The sequence below is a fragment of the Acomys minous genome (assembly GCF_964271855.1).
Source record: "Acomys minous genome assembly, chromosome: 12".
Taxonomy (NCBI): Eukaryota; Metazoa; Chordata; class Mammalia; order Rodentia; family Muridae; genus Acomys; species Acomys minous.
In genome coordinates this window covers 86396413-86410981 of record NC_140493.1, presented here as the reverse complement: position 1 = coordinate 86410981, position 14569 = coordinate 86396413, and the positions used below count along the sequence as shown (strand labels likewise).

The window sequence follows — 14569 nt, the reverse complement described above, 5'->3', positions numbered from 1 at the left end:
CAAGCATGGTGGCACGCACCTTTAATCCCAGCACTAGAGAGGCAAAGGCAGGTGGATAGCTGTGAGTTTAAGGCCAGCCTGGTCTACAGAGTGAATCTAGGACAGCCAGAGCTACAAAGAAATCCTGTCTCCAAAAAACAAAACAAAACAAACAACAAAAATTTAGCACAACTTATTTTCCTCAAAAATTAATGTAAAAAAATTGAGGAGGGGACGGGGGAGAGGGTGGGGTCGCAAAAAAAAAATTGAGGTCGGGCTGGAGAAATGGCTCAGCAGTTAAGAGCACTGACTGCTCTTCTAGAGGTCCTGAGTTCAATTCCCAGCAACCACATGGTGGCTCACAACCATCTGTAATGTGACCAGATACCCTCTTCTGGTCTGAGGTGTACGTGCAGGCAAAACACTGTATACATAATAAATAAGTAAATAAATAAATCTTTTTTTAAAAAATGAGGTCTATGACTCTGACACTTCACTGCTGCACTTTCTCAAAGGTACCCTTTCCTCTCTCTTCTCTCCGCCCCCCCCCCCCCCCACTGTATCTCACACTCACAGCTCATTCAGGCCCTAACTCCGCTCCCCTTCCCTTCCTTCAAATAAATCTCAAAAAATCAGGCCTAAAGCCAGGTGTGGTGATGCACACCTTTAATCCCAGCACTTGGGAGACAGAGGCAGGTTGATCTCTGTGAGTTCAAGGCCAGCCTGGTCTACAAAGCGAGTCCAAGACAGCCAAGTCTACACAGAGAAAACCTGTCCAAAAAAAAAAAAAAAATCAGGTCTATAAAGCAGGCATGGTGGTTCGTGTCTATAATTCCTTTTGTTGTTGTTGTTGTTATTGTTGTTGTTTTGTTATGTTGTTTTTTCTAGACAAGAGTTGCTCTGTGTAGCCTTGGCTGGCCTGAACTCATTCTGTAGCCCAGGCTGGCCTTGAACACAGTGATCCGCCTGCCTCTGCCTCAGGAGTGCTGGGACTAAAGGTGTGCGCTGCCACAGCTGGCTCCATGTCTATAATTCTAACAGATTAGTCACTCTCAGCTACAAAGTCATTTCTAAGCCAAGCCATCCTATCTCTCTCTCTCTCACACACACACACACACACACACACACACACACACACTATTGAAATGGGTATGGTGCTGTACACTTGTAATCCCAGGATTTAGGAGGCAGAGATAGGAAGTAATTACCAGGCCAGGAATGTGGTCCTCTGACCTTCACATTCATGCTTGGCATATGCACACCCACACACATACACATGTAATAATAAATGCAATAGCAATTTTTTTAAAGCAGGTGGTGGTGGCATCTTTAATCCCAGAACTCAAGAGGCAGAGGCAGGTAGATTTCTGAGTTCCAGGCCAGCCTGGTCTACAGAGGAAGTTCCAGGACTGCCAGGGCTACACAGAGAAACGCTGTCTTGAAAAGCCAAAACTAAAAGAAAATTTAAAAATCTGGTGAAATTAGCCAGGCACGGTGGACATGCCTTTAATTCCAGCACTCTGGAGGCAAAGAGAAGTAGATCTCTGAGTTCAAGGACAACCTGATCTCCACAGTGAGATCTAGGACAGCTGAGACTATACAGTGAGGCTTGTCTAAAGAAAACAAACAAGGGGCTGGAGAGATGGCTCAGTGGTTAAGAGCACTGCCTGCTCTTCCAAAGGACCAGGGTTCAATTCCCAAGCACCCACACGGCAGCTCACAACTGTCTGTAACTCCAAGATCTGACACCCTCATGCCAATACACATAAATTAAAATTAAATAAAATATTTAAATTTTTAAAAAAGGAAAAAAAAAACAAAGACATAATTAATAGTTGTCAGACACTTGAAACTATAATCTGAAACAAGGAGATCAGAACCATTAGAAAGGTGTGAGGGGATCCTGAGGAAAAGACAAAGCAGGAATAAATGAAAACCATAATTAATATAGTCAGACAGAGAAAAGTCACTGCTCCCATGCAGCCAGAACAATAGGCTATTTTAAAGAGGAGGAGGGGAGGAGAAAACAAAAATAAGAACAGCTCTCAAAACTCTAAAGTATAATAGCCGGGCATGGTAGTACATGCCTTTAATGCCAGCACTTGGAAGGCAGAGGCAGAGGCAGGAGGATCTCTGTGGGTTCGAGACCAGCCTGGCCTACAAGAGTTCCAGGACAGCTAGGGCTGTTAGACAGAGAAACCTTGTCTAGAAAAAACAAAAAACAAAAAAAGAGAATCTCATTGCTGGGCAGTGGGGGTACACACCTTTAGTCCCAGGATAGTCAGGGCTACACAGGGAAACCCCATCTTGAAAAACAATCAAACAAACAACTCTAAGCTATAAAGAAGAACCAAACACCTTTTCTTTCTTAAAAACTATACTCTCAGCCAGGCATGGTAGTGCACATCTTTAATCCCAGCACTTAGGAGGCAGAGGCAGGTGGATCTCTATGAGTTTGAGGCCAGACTCATCTACAAAGCGATCCAGGACAGCCAAGGCTACACAGAGAAACCCTGTCTCAAAAAAACAAAAAACAAAGGCTGGAGAGATGGCTCAGAGGTTAAGAACACTGGTTGCTCTTTCAGAGATCCTGAGTTCAATTCCCAGCAACCACATGGTGGCTCACAACCATCTATAATGTGACCTGATGACCTCTTCTGGCCTGCAGAGCACTGTATACAAAAATAAATAAACCTTAAAATTTTTTTTAAGTTACAAAACAACAACAACAAAGAAAACAAAACGAAACAAAAAAATCTAGACTTTCCCAATTCTCAATAAAATAGAAGTATTTGGTTACTATTCAGATTTTGATGGTTATCTTATGAAAATTCTTATAGTCAGTCTTTTTAACCAGACTTTCCAATCCCTTTCACCTGAATGATGATCATAATGGACTACTATAAAGGCCATCAAAAATCTGTTCATCAAATGATGTTCACAAAGACACTCTCTGACACATATGCATGCACACAGAGAGAAGGAAAAAATAAAAGAACGTAAAAGTATATAAATGAAATAATCCTTGATTATTTGCCCACTTAAAAAAACAAGTCAGGGCTGAGCATGGTGGCACATGCCTTTAATCCCAGCACTCAGGAGGCAGAGGCAGGCAGATCACTGTGAGTTTGAGGCCAACGAGGTCTACAGAGTGATTTCCAGGACAGCCAAGGCTACACAGAGAAATCCTATCTCAAAAAACCAAAAACAAACAAAAAGGTCAGGAATGTCAGCATGCACCTTTAGTCCCAGCACTCAGAGGCAGGTGGATCTCTGTGAGTTCAAGATGATCCTGGTTTACATCACTAACTCCAAGCAAGCCTAGGCTACATAGAGAGACTGTCTCAACAGTCCCTTACCAAAAACAATCTCTGTATTTCAAACCTAGCCATGTACATTCAGGTATTGGTTGCTACCAAATAAGCATATAGAACTGAATAAGGAACGCACAGAAAAATAGAACTGATCAATAAATGTGAGAAAACATACTCAAAAAAAAAAAAAAAAGAGAAAACATACTCAACTAAACTTAGGGATTCAGAGAAAGCAAATCAATGCAAGAGGTAGCTTGCATACATCAGATTGCAACAGAAACCAAAAGTCTGATGGTGCCAAATATTGGCAAAGATGGAAGGAAATAAGAAATGTAATTAACTTCTTCTTCTTCTTCTTCTTCCTTTTTTTTTTTTTTTTTTTTTTTTTGGTTTTTCGAGACAAGGTTTCTCTGTGTAGCCCTGGCAGTCCTGTACTCACTTTGTAGACCAGGCTGGCCTTGGACTCAGTGATCCGCCTGCCTCTGCCTCCCGAGTGCGGGGATTAAAGGCGTGTGCCACCACACCCAACTTTAACTTCTTTTTCCAATCTGTATTTTATTTTATGTGTGTCAGTGTTTTTGTACCATGTGTGATGCCAGAAGGGTCTCAGAAACCCTTAGAACTGAAGTTACTGGGGGAGATAGTCAAAGACTAGGAAGAACTTTTTAGAAGTTTTAGCATAACTTGGCACCAATAGTAAGGGACAAAAAATTTGAATACACAAAGAGAACTATAACTACTTATGCTTAGCAATCTGAGCTTTAGATAGTTACCCTAACAACCACGTACTTACTAAGTGCCCACTGAATCCCCATCTGGTGGAAGAACAAAAGCAATAGGTTATCTGGTATCAATAGGCGAGGTGTGAAGAGAAGGGAGGAACACTTGGCTATGGAAAGATGCGAAACCACCATGGCCCATACCTGGGGAGTCATAAAAGGCAGCCCAGAATTGCGTCCTGAACAACAAACACACTCAGCCAGTTGAGAGGGAAACTTGGGTTGACAAGGTAACTGCTGCTAAGCTTGATGACTTGAGTTCCAGCCCAGAAGTCCATGGGGTGGAAGGAGAGAGCAGATTCCCAACAGGTGCTCTGATTGCCACACGCACACTGGTTGCATGTGCATGCCACCTCTCAACAATGAAAGGGGGCTGGAGAGATGGCTCTGAGGTTAAGAGCACTGACTATTCTTCCAGAGGTCCTGAGTTCAATTCCAACAACCATATGGTGGCTCACAACCATCTATAATGTGATCTAATGCCTTCTTCTGGCCTGCAAGTGTATATGCAGGCAGAGCACTGTATACATAAATAATAAATCTTTTTTTTTTTTAAGTTTAAAAAGGGGAGAAGACAGCTTTTATGAAGGCCAAGAGGGAATTAAAAATGTTTAGTGTGGCTCTAAATAGATGAAACTCACAAGGTAGGGACATCTAAATTCAAAGCCTTCTATTTAGGAACTTAAGTCATTTCAAGAAACTTCACTAGAAACACTAAGAGTTTTTAAGTGTGGAGATTATCTGTTCAGACTTCCTTGGCTTTCTTCTTTCAGTCCTGCAAACGAACCCAGTGTATGGCACATGACAGGCAAGTGCTCTACCTTGGAGCTACACACCAGTCCCAGACTTCCGTTTTAGAAAAATGGAAACTCTATAGGTTGCCCATACTGAAAACAAAAATCAGTCCTTCATTCAGAAATGCTCAGTACTTCCTGTGTGCCAGCTATGGACAGTAGCGGGTAACACAAAGTTTCTGTTCCGAGGAGGTAACAGCAGAGTGAGAGAGAGTGATAGCCTGTCCCATAATGGTGGAAACGGACTTGGAAAGGGAGACTCAAAACATAATGACAAAGGAAAGGCAAGCGCTGTACAAGCTTGTAGTCTCAGCTATTTGAAAGACTAAAATATGTAAATGAGCTCAAAGAATTTAAGAGCTTAGGCAATATGCCACCCCTCCGACTCCCCCCAAAAAACAGAAAAAAAAAGAACAGGGAAAAAAAGTAGAAATGCATGGAAAGTGAAGGCAGAGTTCCAGGTCTGGTACTACATGTAGACCTTGTCTGAAAAAAAGAATAATAAGCCAGATGTGGTGACGCGGACCTTTAATCCCAGCTGTTGGCAGGCAGAGGCAGGCAGATTGCTGTGAGTTTTTTGAGGCTATCCTGGTCTAGAAAGTGAGTCCAAGACATCCAGAGTGGCACAGAGAAACCCTGTCTCAAAAATCCAAAAATAAGCTGGGCGTGGTGGTGCACGCCTATAATCCCAGCACTCAGGAGGCAGAGGCAGGTGGATCGCTGTGAGTTCGAGGCCAGCCTGGTCTACAAAGCGGGTCCAGGACAGCCAAGGCTACACAGAGAAACCCTGTCTCGAAAAACAAACAAAAAAAACCAAAACAAAACAAAATCCAAAAAAAATTGATAATAATAGTAAAAATATACTAAATAATAATAATAATAATAACAACAACAACAACAATAGAAGTGAGGAAGAGTGGAAGTAAAAAATTAGCCAAGTAGCCTGGTGCAGTGGGTGGCGCACACCTGTAATCCCAGGGGCTCGGGAGGCAGAGGCCGGTGGATCTCTGAGTTCCAGGCCAGCCTGGTCTACTAAGCAAGTCCAGGACAACTAAGACTACACAGAGAGACCCTATCTTGAAAAAAACAAAAAAAAGGGGGGTGGGGTGGGGAGAAAACCAACTCCACCAAGTTGTCCTTTAACACACACACACACAAACACATACTAATAAGATATAGCAAATTGCATATATACATCAACACCATGACATTCACATAAACAGATGAATAAAAGTGCTGAATCTTCAGCACTCAGGAATTAATGTGTGTGTGTGTGTGTGTGTGTGTGTGTGTGTGTGTGTGTGTGAACTTTTTCCTAATAATAAACAATTGGGATAGTTGCCCATAACAGTTTGCTGATATGGGGCTGGAGAGATGGCTCAGCAGTTAAAGAACATGTACTGCAGCTCTTCTTCTCCCAACTTCTGTTCCCAATGGCCATGTCAGACAGCTCACAACAACTCACCTGTTCCCTCCAGCTCCAGGGGTTCAATACCTTCTTCTGGGCTCCAAGGCACCTGCACTCTCATGCACAGTCCCACATACACATACATAGTTAAAAATTAAATCTTAAAAAAAATAAAAAGTATAGGCTGGAGAGATGGTTCAATGAGTTAAGAGCACTTGCTGCTCTTGCAGAAAACCCAGGTTTTGTCCCAGAACCTACTACCCACAACTCCAGCACCAGGGGGATCACACACACTCTTCTGCCGCCTTTGGGCATCAAGCATCTAAAGTGGTACAAATACTACATGCAGACAATAAAGACATTTCAAAGAAGGTCTTTTTGAGGGAAAAGGAAATTACCAACATTGGCTTTTTTTTTTTCCCAACATTGGCTTTTAAAAATACTAATTCAGCTAGGCGTTGGTGGCGCTCACCTTTAACCTCAGCACTCAGGGAGGCAGAGGCAGGCAGATCGCTGAGTTCAAGGCCAGCTTAGTCTACAAAGTGAGTCTAAAACAGCCAGAACCTTTACAGAGAAGTTCTGTTTCGAAAAACCTAAATTAAAACAAACAAAAAAACCTCATTTAGCTAAGTATAGTGAGTGGCGCACACCTTTAGCCCCAGCACTCAGGAGGCAGAGGCAGGCAGATCGCTGTGAGTTTGAGACCAGCCTGGTCTACAAAGTTAATCCAAGACAGCCAAGGCTACACAGAGACACCCTGTCCCGGAAACACAAACAACAACAAACACAAACGACAATAGAAGTACTCATTCTAGCGATGGTGGTGGTTATGCACAGGGAGGCAGAGGCAAGTGCGTTCCTGTGGATCCAAAGACAGCCTGGTCTACAGAGCAAGACCCACCATAGCCAGGGCCACAGAGAAATACCCTGTCTCAAAAATTAAAAATTAAAAAAAGAAGATAGAGGACACCCACTACCTTCTTCTATAGCAGTCCCACATACACACACAGGTGCATGCACTCACACACACTGGCACACAAACAAACATCCATCAGTCCCTGGCACGCGCCTTTGACCCCAGCACTCAGGAGGCATGCCAGATGTATCTATGTGAGTTTGAGGCCAGCCTGGTCTACAGAGCAAGACTAGAACTGCCAAGGTAACACAGAGAAATCCTGTCTCAAAAATGGTAGCACATGTCTATAATCCTAGAATTTAAGAGGAAGGGACAGGAAGACCAGTAATTCAAGGTTATTCCTAACTACATGAGTTCCTAGGCTAGCCTGGACTACACAAAGCTGTTTTCAGAAGTGAAAGGAAGCATTCCAAAATTGCATTGACCTTTTTTCTAACAGAATAAATAAAGAAGTCAGCACCAAAGCTGGTTCTTGGAAAAGAGAGAACCCTTTGTTACACTGAAGATATAAAACATTTTATTATATGAAGCAGAACTCAGGTTTAAGAGAAAAAGAAATATCCGAGAAAGTAAGATACACCCAAGAGCACTCAGGTGTGGGCCTCTCTAAGAGCAAGTAATACATACCCAACTGTGTATACGGGCTCCTCAGGAAAGATTCACCCGGATACAGAGTTTCATATTTTTAATTTATGTATTTTATTTTTATGTGTATGTGGGTCTAAGTATATGTATGTACACCACATGCATGTATGAGCCTGAGGACATCAGAAGAGGTTGTCATACAGGCTGTTATAGGCTGTTGTAGGCTGCCTTGTGGGTGCCAGGAATCTCTCAAATCGACAGAACTTAAAATCGCCTGAGATGGGCCTCTGGGCATACCTATGTATGGGGCTTATTTAGACTACATTGTTAATTGATGTGGGAAGACCCATTTTACTGGCGGCAAGAACATCCCCTAGTCAAGGTTCCTAGAGAGGCTGGAACTTACAAGCATGTGTTCATCCTGTCTCTAGCTGTGAGTGCAATGTGACCAGCCTGCTTTCCGCTCCTACTGCCTTGACTTCCTTGCCACTGACAGACTGACTTTGAACTGTGAACTAAAATAAGCCCTTTCTCCTTTAGGTTGCTTTTTCTTTTAAAGATTTATTTTGTGTGTATGAATGTTTTGTGTGTGTGTATGTATGTATGTATGTATGTGTACTGTGGGCACCTGGTGCCCATGGAGGTGAAAAGGGGCATCAGATTACTTGGAAATGTAGTTACAGACTGCTGTAACCCCACCATGTGATGATGGGAAGCAAATTGGGGTCCCATGTGAGAGAAACAATTGCTCTTAAGTGCTAAGCTATCTTTCCAGTTCCCCTTAGGTTGTTTTTGTCAGAGTGTTTAATCACAGAAACAAGAAACATTCATGTTCATTGAAACTCTATCTCTAAATAAATAAGGTGAGAGCAATTGAAGATGACATCTGGCGTCAACCTCTGACCTCTCTGCATGCACACACATGAGTACATTCACTAATGAACATGAAAACCATACACATACAACATTTTTACAAATTAAAAACTTTTTTTTAAGTTTTGTTTTTGAAACAAGGACTTACTCTGTAGCTCTGGATGTCCTCCAGAGTGCTGGGATTACAGGTATACCCTACTCTTAACTGTTGCTGAACCATCTCTCCAGGCCCTGATAACCCGAGTTTAAACCCCAAAACCAACTTGGTAGAATGAAGGAACTGACCTCTCTGCTCGTGCGCACGCACGCACGCGCACACGCACACACACCACACACGGGATGGGAGAGAGAGAGAGAGAGAGAGAGAGAGAGAGAGAGAGAGAGAGAGAGAGAGAGAGAGAGAGAGAGAAATTTTTAGGGAATGAGCCAGGTATGGTAGCACACAAGTACAATACCAGCACCCAGAAAGCTGAGAAACAATTGTGGCCAGGAATCTGAGGCCAGTAACTTCTACTAGCCTTGGAAAGAGAATAAATCAGTCTCAGAGAGAATCATACAATACTTCAGTAAGTAACAGACAAAGTCTCATGAAAAAGTAAAATGTAAACTGAGCATAAAGTTGACAGGAACTAGCTAGGAGGACTGGTAGCGCAAGCCTGAAAGCTCCACACTTGGAAGGCTGAGGCAAGAGAATTCAAGATCAAGGCTAATGTGGGTACAGAGAAAGTTTATGTAGAAAGAAAGCACAGGCCAGGACAAAAGGACAAAGGAAGAGGGGAGGGAAGGAGGGAAGGAAAAAACAAAAGAAAAGGGAGGGAGAAAAGAAAAGGAGAGGAGCTAGCCAGGTTAAGCTCTGAGGGGAACATTGGATAGCAAGGGAGCAACATGAGCAAAGGCATCTGCCAGGCCTGGCTTAAAGAAGGAAAGACGTGCAGCAGGGCACCCAAAGGGAAGAGTGACAGGGGAAAGGGTTTATTAGCACTTGAAACTAGCCCCAATCTAAAACTCTGCCTTTCTTTACATATTTTATTTACTGTTGTTTGCTGCTGGTGGTAACTTTTTGCACGGCTGGGGTTGAACCCAGACCGAATGCTAGGCAGGCACTCTACTACTGAGCTATATTCCAGTTCCTAAGACAGTGCTAAAAGGAGTCACTAAAATAACAAACTAAACACACACACACACACACACACACACACACACACACACACACAAAGAGAGAGGGGGAGAAGAGAGACAGACAGAGACAGAGACACACAGAGACAGACAGACAGAGGCTCCACTGTGTGTGTGCACGCACACACAATTCAAATAAATGCAAGAAAAGTATAGTACATTCGAAGTAAGTACAACCATTATAATACAGATTACACTTCTGCCTCCTCCCTAGTAATTTGTGAAAGCAGAAGATTACAGCACCTCACAGGCTCTTTAACATCATCACTCCCATACCATCCTAAATGTCCACCAAGGTACCCAGAACTTACTTTAAGCTCTAGAGATGAACAATTATCATGCTTTCAAATTACTCTGGCTGTAAATGCCTCCCCTGGAGCACTTCTGCTCTAAGAGTATGCTCTTACTCTCTGGGTTAAAGGCACTGAGCATTCAGAGAGAGACAATTAAACAGAATCCACTCTGCACACTGGCCTGGAAGCCTAAACTTCCAGCTTATCGTCTTACTTGAGTGCTGATGATGCAGGAGTTTTGTTAGTGGTTTGGGAAGTGGATCACCTAGTATTTCATCAATATTCTCAATTCTCAGGTCAGGAGAAACCTGTTTCATTATGGAGATTTGACAGATGTAACTAAGAATGTTTAAACTTTTAAGAAACTCAGTGAATAGCTATTTTTAAAGTCATTTACTTAGAGCCAAGCATGGTGGCGCATGCTTTTAATCCCAGCACTCAGGGAGACTGAGGCAGCCAGATCACTGTCAGTCTGGTCTACAAATTGTGTCCCGCACACAGCCAAGGCTACACAGAGAAACCCTGTCTCAAAAAGAAGAAGAAGAAAAGAAACAAATATAAAACAGAGCCTAGCAGTTTTATTTTCTGACTCTGCAAACTGTGACAGATGGTTTCCTTGGAATGTGTGACCCTGAAGTTTAAGGCTGATGGGAGCCTGTCTCTTTAACAGAGGTGACAGGCCACACTGGGCCTGCTCCTAACCTCTGTGTATATATGGCCCACTCTCTTCCAACTGCATCCACATCATGGCAGTGGCCTGTATCAGCAGAAACAAGTGGCAAGCAGTCTCAAAGGACTTGATGTTTTATAAACAGCACCGAGAAACTAACAGAAATTGTTCTCATCTCTTTTTTTCCAAATCTTTCTCTCCATGCACATTTAAACACATACTCTTGAGATAAAGTCAGTTTTGCTTGGCAAATTCAATGCCATTCCTTTGAGACAGGTGGACTGCAAAAATCTCGGGCGGAAAGCACCACTATAATCAGGATAAAAAAAAAAAAGAATCGCCGGGTGTGGTGGCGCACGCCTTTAATCCCAGCACTCGGGAGGCAGAGGCAGGTGGATCGCTGTGAGTTCGAGGCCAGCCTGGTCTACAAAGTGAGTCCAGGATGGCCAAGGCTACACAGAGAAACCCTGTCTCGAAAAACCAAAAAAAAAAAAAAAAAGAAAAAAAAAAAAAAAAAGAATCATTTACTTGAATGCAGATGCACACATAACAAGATGCGGTGCTGCCTATTTAGTGCTAGGACATGAGTTGCCAAACAAATCTCACATTCTTCAACTATGTCGTGTATTTCTGAAAAACAACACGTGGTTCTTTCGATAATTAGTCTCTCTTAATCATCAAGTATTTAGCTAGGTGTACTAGATGTCTGGGAAGCAAAAACAAGGAGGGCATTTTGACTGCCAAAGAAGTTCTTCAGAAATAATGCCAAGGCACTCAGCCTGAAAGCTAAAATCCTTAACTCGCTCAAAAAGCCAGAGGATCATTTACAGCCCAGTGTTCCAAAAGGCTCACACGCTCAGGTGATAGTGCAAAGGTCACTGCTCAGGTGTTCGAGCTAAGAGCCAGCCAAGTGCACTTGCAAACTGCAGTATGCAAAGCAAACGCAGACAGGAAAAGTGTTGCAACACTCACCCACACCTACTCAACCCCGCCCCGCCCCCCAGTCGTCTTTATAAATAGAGGAGGCTGTAAGGGAACTGTCCAAGGTTACCACCTGATACGAAGGAATGCCTCGGTGAGGAACATTTAATAAACGAGTGTACTTTACGTACTTACTGGGCACTGATATTCGACATGTAAGTGGTTGACAACGTGTTAAAGCAAGGTATATGGGGCAGAAGACTTCCTTCTCAAAAGGATGTAAACGTCAAGAAGAAACTGACCGAAAGAGGGAGATCTCTAACTTGCCAAAGCAGCAGCAGCAGCCCCCTGGGAAGGTACCTACGCCAGCAGAACTCTTATGGGCAAGACAGTCCTGCCTCTCCCCCCGCCCCCCACTCCCGGATGCTAAAAGTTTGAACCCGCACCCGACTATCCTACGGTGGTCGGAAACTTCCCTAAACAAGAAGCAACCAGACACCCTCAAGTCTCCGCCCTCGGGCAGCCCCAGGTGCCCTCATGCCAAGGGTGTCGCTTCCTCCCGGGGCCTTCCCTCCCACTTCACCCCTCTCCTGGACACTCGCTGGGCCGGCCTAGGCTTCCAGAACCTGCCACGGTCCCGGGGTCCGGAGAGGATGTCAAGCATCGCCCGGAGCCCTGGCCTCAGGCCTGCCCTTCAGGAGGCCACCCCGGCGCGCCCAGCGTCCCCAGCCCGGCCGCGACCCCCGCCGCCCCCCCCCGCCGGTCCTCACCTCCTCGGCGTGCTTGCGCAGCGCCTTCTCCCGCTCGTACTGGGTGATGAGCTGCTCGTTGTCGTCCCGCAAGAGCTCCAGCTCCACCTGGTGCTCCTGGTCCTGCGCGAACACCGAGTCCAGGTTCTCCAGCACGGCCACCACCAGTGGCATCAGCTCCTTGACCACCTCCTCGTCGTAGCGCCCGATGAGCCGCTCGAACTCGCGGTAGATGGAGCCGGCCAGGCCGGACACCCGCTCTGACATCACGGCCCCGGAGCCTCCGGGTTCCTCCTGGTACACCACACCGTCCTCCAGCTCCATGGTGGCGGGCGGGCGGGCGGGCGAGCGGGTGGCCCCGGGTGTCTCTGGCTGAGGGGCGGCACGGGCCCGCACGGGACGTGCCCGGCAGAGGCTGGGGCTGGGACTGGGGCTGGGCCCCGCGGGGTGGGGGTCCGGGGCCCGGGCCGAGGAGGGGAGGGGTGGGGGTGAGCGCACTCGCCCCAACCGCTGCTGCACCAACTGCCGGGGCGGCCGGGCCGCGCGCGCTACGCGTCACCCGTGGGGCGGGGCCGGCGCCGCGTCGCCCCGGTGGGCGGGGTCCCCGCGGGAGGCCAGGCGCGGCCGGGGGCGGAGCCTTGCGGCTGTGTGCGCCGGCTGTGACGTCAACACTCAGCGCCGCGCGGGCTGAGAGGCGAGAGGTGGAGGAAGTGACAGCCCGAGGCTTGGGTTTGCGGTGCGATCCCAGAGGAATGGGAGGGGCTCTGGACTCTGACAGCCTTTTCCTGATGAGATAGCGAGCGTTCTCTTCGCCTTCCTACAAGCTCACGCAGCACCTTCGTGGTGCGCCAGACGTTTAGCTTCTGTTTTAACAGATTAAAAAAGAAAAACACTAGGCCCAGGGAAGTTGTCGGTTTAGTCAAGGTCACGGAGCTAGAACAGGAAAGAGACAGAGCCAAGACTTGAACCATTTCCTACAGAGAATTCATGACTCAGATTTCAATGGAAAAAAGAGGAAGAGGGAAGCAACCGTGACTCGGTGGCCTGTCTAAAGGATACGGTTGCCACGAGTGACTTAGTACTGTTTGGTGTTAAGGAAGAGTATGGAAAGCCCGAACCAGAAGAGCAAAGCATCTGGAGAAGTGAAAACGAGTGCTTCCTGCATTTTGCCAAACACTGGGTGCTCCCCGCCCACGGAAAGCATTTCTAGGATGTAGCCACCGCCCCGCCTCCCCTTTCTGATCTTAAGGGGGGGCGGGGCTGGTAAATGAGAGCCTGAGAAGCACTGGAGGATTTGGGGTGGAGTCTGTGGTGGGAATAAGTCCCATGATACGTGAGGTCACCCCGCCAGGGAGTGCGTCACCTGTGGGGAATGCCACTACACCCAAGCTCTGGGCGGCCTGAGTCAAAGATCATTTCCCTGAATTCTCATCTCCCATCTTCAAGTTTGGCGGAAGACACTCCCAAAAGCCCCTTCGCTTTGCCATGGGTGACTCACGAGTACACCGACTCCGACTCATCTAAAAATAAGAGGACTGGTTTTAAAATAGACATTTTATTAGCGAGAAAATCGGCCACCTCCTAGGGTCCTAAATAACCTGTTTAGTGCTTAGAAGTTCCAGATCGTCCTCAAAGTCCCCTACTTTTTTCTTCTCTCTGGAAGCCAAGAAAAGCACTACGAAGGTTGATCCTGTGCCAATTTATAAACGCGAAAGGACACAGATGAAAACTGTCATCAGAGCTGGGCAGTGGTGGCGCACGCCTTTAATCCCAGCACTCGGGAGGCTGAGGCAGGCACATCTCTGTGAGTTCGAGGCCAAGCCTAGTCTACAAAGTGAGTCCAGAGTAGCCAGGACTGCAAGAGAAACCCTGTCTTGAAAAACAAAACTAAACAAAAAGTTTAGAGGAAAATGCTTTGAGTATTTTGGATGATTTTGGTTTTTTATTTTAAAATGTTTATTCTTCTTCTTCTTCTCCTCCTCCTCCTCCTCCTCCTCCTCCTTCTTCGGGGAGGTTGTTCGGTTTGGTTTGGTTTGGTTTGGTTTTTCAAAGCAGGGTTTCTCTGTGTAGCCTTGGCTGTCCTGGACTCAAACTCACAGAGATCTATCTGCC

General features: G+C 45.8%; 1 protein-coding gene across 6 annotated transcripts in view; it reads right to left on the bottom strand.

Annotated features, from left to right (window-relative positions):
• The window catches only part of SPAG9 (sperm associated antigen 9), a 133961-nt gene extending 120949 nt beyond the window's left edge, over positions 1-13012 (bottom strand). For 5 of the 6 annotated variants that reach the window (XM_084803315.1, XM_084803318.1, XM_084803317.1 and 2 more), the window contains exon 1: positions 12479-13012. In XM_084803315.1, the coding sequence (XP_084659441.1) occupies positions 12479-12781 (303 nt within the window). In that variant the 5' untranslated portion in view covers positions 12782-13012. The remainder of the gene's footprint in view (positions 1-12478) is intronic. The other variant, XM_084803321.1, reaches the window with a different exon arrangement.
• Positions 13013-14569: the final 1557 nt, after the last annotated feature.